This window comes from Scardinius erythrophthalmus, assembly GCF_964197995.2.
Source record: "Scardinius erythrophthalmus genome assembly, chromosome: 3".
Lineage (NCBI taxonomy): Eukaryota > Metazoa > Chordata > Actinopteri > Cypriniformes > Leuciscidae > Scardinius > Scardinius erythrophthalmus.
The window spans coordinates 56,007,412-56,014,624 of NC_138223.1; the positions used below are offsets into that span (position 1 = coordinate 56,007,412).

The following is a 7,213-nucleotide window of genomic DNA, read 5'->3' on the forward strand; positions in this document are numbered from 1 at the left end:
AATCTTCAAAAGAACAAAATAAAATACTGTTAGTAACTTGTATAAATGATTGTGCTTGTGTTCTGCTTTGATTTAGCAATATGTCTGTATTATTCTCATCATTTTCAATAAAGATCTCTGCTGAATAAATGTATATTTATGCAATCCCGCCGCCGTTTTCATCGATCACCCTTGGTATCCAGATTTAAAGGTTCAATAGGTCTTGGTTTGATTACAAGTTTATAATAATCAATGCCAAAGAGATCGGGCCACAACCTAACACTTTTTGACTTTCTCAGTTTGTGTAAACCTGCTTAGTGTTCAGAGTATTTATTTTTCCCTGCATTGATTTCACAAGTCTAGTACAATTATGTGGTTTTGTTTCATTAATACAGTGTATACTTTTTTCTTGATATACCCCGAAAGAATGGAAATGAAATGTGACAACATGCCCCACCTAACATGTGAAGGGCACATTGTAACATGACCATGTGACAGCTTAAAATGTTATCTGATCTAATAAAATAAAAAAAAACATATCCAAGATAAACTCAAATATTTTGTCAATAAAATACAATTCTTAACTTCTTCATAAAATGGTATTTTTTAAATCATTAAAAATAAAATATTTTTGTGACAATCAAACACACCGCAAAACACAGTTATACAGCATAGTTCAAAACAAAATAATGAATAATTTATGAACATTGACTCTTTAATGTCTTTATTCATCTTTTTCTCATGGTTTCTCAAATGAATTCATAAAAGTATAGCATAGAATGGAATGGAATAGAATAGAATAGCATATTTCTAATAGGGGCTCATTGTAACGCAGTGTTACAATGTTACCCTCCAGCGCAACTGGGATTTAAACCTGACAAGTGTTTTCTGCTGGTTAGATCAGCATTAAATAACCATATCAACTGTTAAATAACAGATATAATAGGGCTGGACAATAATTCAATATCAATATATATCGCAATATAATTTTTTTCAATAACGGTGATATGATTTTTAAACACATTTCAGATATTTCAATTTACATTACAGGCATGGGCTACGTTTACGTTTACGTTATGGATGACGTTCACGTAATTTTTACTGTGTGATAAATATAAGCAGCACGGCACACAACGGCCAGGATCTTCTGGCCCGTCGAATACCTTGGTCCACAGCGGGCCAGCTCGGGCTAGAGGAGTGGTTACGAACAGAGGCGGAGTTTACCTGAGTCTGGAGACGCCAGCGCCGGATGATTCTGTCAGCTAACATCAGCATTGAAGACTTTTAAAATAGTTTACCTCAAAACTCACTTTCATGTTTGAATAACCTCAGTTTGTGATCTGATGTGGATTCTGATCACCGTATAAGGTAGAAATATTTATACCGATGCAAAAGACTATGCACGGTAACCATTACCATAGTAAACATGGTAAGAAGAAATCAGACCAATCATAATGGCTATCACAATCATGTTTTTATTGTATCTGTCAGTAGCCTACATCTCGTCTCTTTATACCGGACTATCATAAAATAAAGCAACTTTTATTTCGGGAGCTTCCTCTGTTTCTCTGACTGAAAATATCTGTAGTCTACTGGGAATCGAGAGAGTGCTAAAGCCAGAGGTGGGAGTAAGTCACTAAATTCAAGTCTCAAGTCAGGTCCAAGTCTTAACATTGCAAGTCAAAGTCAAGCCAAGTCATTCTGTTGTAAGGGTCAAGTCAAGTCAAGTCGCAACTTAGTCATCAAGTCATACCAAGTCACACACAGGCTCGTTTTACACATTTTTTAACTCTGGGACTTTTATTTCTTATTTAGACACAGAGGGCTGATGGGTAAAAAAAAAAAAAAATTAACTTGTGTGTAATAAATAAAATATTGTTAAGAAGCACATTAAATGCTCTAAAATAAAAATAAATTAAATGAACACAAGTAAACAAGAATTAATCAAACTTTTCCCATCTTGTGCTAGCCCTACATAGTTATTTTGCTGTGATGTCCTCTATGAAAGTGTAAACGAAACAAAAACATTAAAAATGTCAATTTAATCCAATTAGGCCAACGTGAACACACTCAAAAAAAAAAAATGTCTAAACATAAGATTTATGTATTTAAATTGCATATAGATCATGCTTCACTGAGAGACTCTTCATGCTTCTGGAAACTGACAGACGTGTACAGGAGCTCATCAGAGGGGATTGTGGGTAACTGGACTGGAGTCGATCCACATGATGAAACGATTCCTATGTGAACAAGAGCAGAGAAAATGCGAGGTTAAACCGAATGTGTGTTAGGTTAGGGTAAGGGGCTAGAGATTGCATTGTGTCAATTAATGTCCTCATAAAGATAGATGTACAAGAGTGTGTGTGTGTGTGTGTGTGTGTGTGTGTGTGTGTGTGTGTGTGTGTGTGTGTGTGTGCATCTCACCATGGTAACAGCTGTATTTCAGCCAGCCGGATCAAGCCCTCAAACAGAAACCAGAAAAGCCTGAAAACACACAAAGGGATTGTCAAGGTGAGACTATGACATCATGCACAAGCATTCATACACACACTGTACATCAAACACTCGTTTCAGATCACAACTCAAACTGAGCAACGGATCTGTTGGATCTTACCAGACTTTCCTTCTTCCATTCAATAATGTCCTACAAAAGCAGAGTATAAAAAGGGGCTGTTAAGCTTTAAAAAAGCACCACAGAACTGCCCATGTGACTTATTTCATGTCTTGTGAAGCAGTAAAATATGACGAAACAACGGACACAAATTCATCATTAAAATCTCTTGTGCATCATATATACATGCTATCATAGGTCAGAAGACCTGTCCAGACCTAAGCTTTTCAGTGCAGAACGATTTCAATGTGGATCAGTTTTGTATTTTCATTGTATAGATAAGATCTGCGTGAATGTTCAGAAAATAGCCTTTGTGCTCCACACAGACAAAAACAGACTTCAATACACAGTCAGGCGGATCTAAACACTTCTGTAGACAGCACTTACTACACTAAAAAGCTAAAACACAAAAGCCACAGCCAGTTTTACTTAAACAAGCAGGTTTTAGATGCGTCATGTTGTCTGTGGTCTTCAGCTGGAGTGAAGATGACCCTGAGTCTGCAGACTTTCCCACACATGATGCTTTAAAGAGACAGTACATACAAAGAGGATCAAACTTTCTTTTTTTGTGTGTGTGTAAGAAATAAAGCTGTAGAAAGTAGGGCTACATTATAAATCGATTTATCATGATTACAATTTCTGCTTCTCTAAAAAATAATTGTTGCAATATTGGGCCGTTGTTATTTATTCTGAAAACTTTATTTATTTTTTACATTCAGTTATCTTGCATTGGTAACAAGCCTTCACAATCTTTAATGCTTGCGGTTGCCAGATGTCAAGAGTTTAAATCCCCAAACATTTCCTCTTAAAAAAGGAAACATTTTATGTCTTAGTTTTATGTTATCTTTGCAATCTGTCAACCATTGGCACACACACTCTCTACACTGTGATTGACAGCCGGATATCCCAGATCTGAAAACACTGACAGACAAGTTGGAGTTTCTCGATCTCCATTTGAGATATTCTGTTAGATGAAAGTGTCGTTCAGTCAGTCTGCTCTGTCACGAGCCGCTTGTGAGAATTAATCTGCGATCAAACCTTCACTGATGAATTGTAATAAATACAAATGGATCTCGACTCTATTGTTTGTGATTGAGGTTGCTGAATAAATGCACTTATATTCATATCTGTGTGACGATAAAAAGTGCAATATTAGCATAATTTGGAATTATTATTATTAGGAATTTCAATGTTTAAGGTTTTGAGAGTGTTAATGTATATGATAAATATAATAAATCATGATTTTTGCTAACTTGTGTGTGCAATAAATGTGATTAAATGTAAAAAATAGATTTCTGAAATTAGAATAATCATGACAAATGATCGCAGTTATGTATATTTTTTAAGCAAAACAATTGTGATTATTAGTTTAATCAATATTTTACCTTGAGTCACATGTAGATGAACTTCAGTGAATACGAACGACCCAGAAGTCTCCTCTGCACACCAGTATTTCCCAGAATCCTCTTCTGTCAGATTGCTGATGTTCACAGTAAAGACTCCAGCTGAGGTTTCGTCCGTCAGAGAGAATCGGCCGTTTGTCCTCGTATCGGATGAAACACGAACTCCGTCTCGGACACAGATGTTGGGCTGATCTCCTCTGCAGAAAAGCCTCTGTGTTTGACTCCTGATGTTCTTACAGCTGATGGACACCGATCCTCCGACAGACGCATGAGTGAAGAGCGCTGGAGAGAACAAACACATGAGGATGATGACAGAAAACACTGAGATGATCCCCAGAAAACACTCTCACCATCTTTCAGGACGATCATGAGCTCAATGGGAAGGTTAAACGCTCCTTCCACTGCACACCAGTATATCCCAGCATCCTCTGCTCTCAGGTCACTCAAGGTCACAGTGAAGAGATTGAGTTCAGTGTCGTCCTTTACTGAAATCTTTGTTTTATTAACATGGGCTTCATCGGATCGAATGATATGTTGAGCATCTTTAGTGAAACACTTTCTTTTACAAAGATGCTTTATTTCTGTTGAATGGTTTTCATCATAAGGGCATTTGATCTCAGATGAACCTCCTTCACGTCCGACCACTGGAGGCACTAATAGTCAAAGAAAAGGAGAAGTATTTATATGCTGTAATATATGCATATGTTATTTGATTTATGGTCACGGCACGCACTAGTTAAAGTGAGTTGATGTTGATTGGTGAGCGAGACAGAAGTCAGATGTGTGTCTCTGGTTTCGGCTCCACACCAGTAAACTCCAGCATCTCTCACGCTCACATTACTGATGCTCACTGTGAAAACTCCTGCTGGACCGGCAGAAAACTCAAAGCGTTTCTTCTCTGATGAACTGATGCTTTCACAGATCTTCTCCTTGTTCTCTTTGCAGATGTGTGTGAAGGTCTCGTTGTGTTTCTCTGGGAAATTGCAGGTGAGTTTCACACTTTCACCAATAATAGCAGATGTGTTGCTTGATGCAGGAAAATGATCAACTATACACAAAACAATGAAAAATATACAATATAAGAAATATAAGTTTGAAACATGGGATCACGAAGAACGGGACCTTTAACTATACACACAAAAAAGATAAAAAAACATACAATATATAAAAAGCTATCTTTCTTATAAGTCTCTAAAATGAAGGTCCTCCCAGAAGCTCTTTACCTTGATTTACTGTCAGCTTAATCTCAGTGAACAGATCATGATCAGGGATATTCACTCCACATCTGTACGTCGCTTCATCAGCCGCGGTTAAATCACTGATGAAAACCTTCAAACGTCCTTCACTGGAATCATCAAACATGAGCACTTTACCATGATGAACCCACTGATTCTGTCCATCAACGAAGATCTTCTGTGGTGGATCTTTCTGGATAAACTTCTTGTTTCCTTTGAATTCTTGTGGAAATTTACACGTGATGAAGACTGATTTACTGGAGTAGGCCTGAACCTGGACAGACGTGATTTTACCTGCAAAACAAGATTTATTTCTTAATTTATTACATTATTAAAAGTCAGGAGGGATTTACATTCCTTATTTAGAACTGTAAGGATGTTTTCATTAAAAGAAACTAAACTCACCAGAAACATTCAGCTGAATCTCTTTAATGAAGGTTATGTGAGTAAATGACTGATCTGAAGGTCGATGATCTGATCCGTCTCTCTCCACTCCACATAAATAAACTCCACCGTCCGCTGCAGAAATATCTCTAATGGTCACAGTAAAATGATCTTCATGACTGTCAGACAGACTGAACTTCTCCTCAGATGATTGTGATGATCGTGAACTGTTCAGAACATGGACAGGATCCTCGTTCAGTCTGTAGAAAACTTTGGTGTGTGTTTTAAACTTCTCATCATATTCACAGCGGAAAGTGATCGTCTTTTGTCCAAGATACCCGTCCAGGATAACAGACGTCCCACAACGAGACCCTGAAAATGATTTCAACGAAACCTTGTGACATGAACTTAAATCTAAAATATTATTAGTGTTATTAAAGGTGCACTAGGGAACTTTGGCCTCTCTATCGCCATCTCTGTGTGAAACATACAACGTCATGATCAACAGTGTTTTTCTTTTAATGTGTATTGTGGTTGTTTTTAGGTATATTTATAGTTGCCTGAGATTAGAGTCGTGACATCCTACGCCAAGACATACTGACAGAAAAACACACATCTGAAAATGTAATCTGAACAGATAAATTAATAAGAATTAATTAGTTATTAATTAATGTAACTGAATTAATAAGTTGCATATATTTTTTTCTTTTTACAGAAGTAACATGAACATGCAAAGAAGAATGACATACAGTAAAACTGACATTTTCCCTGCATAATCCAACCTGACAGCTCGAAATATGGATTATTATTATAATCTGACCATTTTGAATCAGTGTAAGGCATGGAAACTGTTTAAAAAAAATTTCAGTAATTCATTTTTGTTAATTTTTACTCAAAATCTTCCGTACTGCACCTTTAATACTATAATAAATAATTGCTGTAGGAAGTTATAAAGAGTCACACGTACCTTTACTCTCCACTAACTTAACATAATGACTCCATGTCTGATTGTTTCCACATGTATATTCCCCATCATCCTCTCTGTTGAGGTTCCTGATGAACACTGTGAAGAATCTGCTGTTTTCATCATCATACAGAGCGAATCTCCCGTTATAAACCCATCGCCTCTGAACATCAGTACTGATGCCCATCTTACAGCGCCTGTCTCTGCATAAATAATTTCCTTTATGTTGATCATCAGTCTTTCTCTGGTTCTTGTACATGCACTTGAACATTAAACTCCCTCCAGTGCATCCAAACACACTGACACAAAGTACTTGACCTGCCAAACACAAGTTCATTTGCTCTGGGTTATTATATATCATCAATCTGGGTAATATAGTATATTATATGACCCAGACTGAGCAGTGAAGAACTGACCTGAGATCAGGCAGAGGGTGATGAAGATGAAGATGATGATGGCAGCCTTCATTCCAGATTGACTTCAGTCTCAGATATCCAGAGATAAACCAGATCCGATCCCAATCCAGTGAAAGCAAGAACTGATCAAATGTGTTTCTTGAATGTGATGTAAGTCACTATCATTAGAAGTGCACAGATCCTCCGTCAGTCTTTCTCTCGTTTCTTCTTCCTTATTCTCT

At 36.9% G+C, this 7,213-nt stretch overlaps 1 protein-coding gene across 4 annotated transcripts; it reads right to left on the minus strand.

Annotated features, from left to right (window-relative positions):
- Window positions 1-688: 688 nt before the first annotated feature.
- Window positions 689-7,213, minus strand: LOC308688193 (polymeric immunoglobulin receptor-like). 4 transcript variants are annotated; one of them, XR_014029838.1, is made up of 10 exons: window positions 6,993-7,213; window positions 6,580-6,894; window positions 5,634-5,984; window positions 5,217-5,522; window positions 4,727-5,041; window positions 4,344-4,646; window positions 3,976-4,275; window positions 2,594-3,112; window positions 2,404-2,463; window positions 1,767-2,219 (listed from the first exon to the last, which is right to left on the minus strand). XR_014029838.1 is itself a non-coding variant. In XM_081361120.1 (9 exons), the coding sequence occupies exons 1-8, from the start codon at window positions 7,042-7,044 to the stop codon at window positions 2,435-2,437; spliced, it is 1,971 nt and encodes a 656-aa protein (XP_081217246.1). In that variant the 5' UTR covers window positions 7,045-7,213; the 3' UTR covers window positions 689-2,219; window positions 2,404-2,434. The 4 variants fall into 4 exon arrangements, 2 of the variants coding, with proteins under 2 accessions (XP_081217246.1, XP_081217247.1); XM_081361120.1 differs by lacking the exon at window positions 2,594-3,112 and having other exon boundaries at window positions 689-2,219; XR_014029837.1 differs by having other exon boundaries at window positions 1,436-2,219; window positions 2,404-3,112.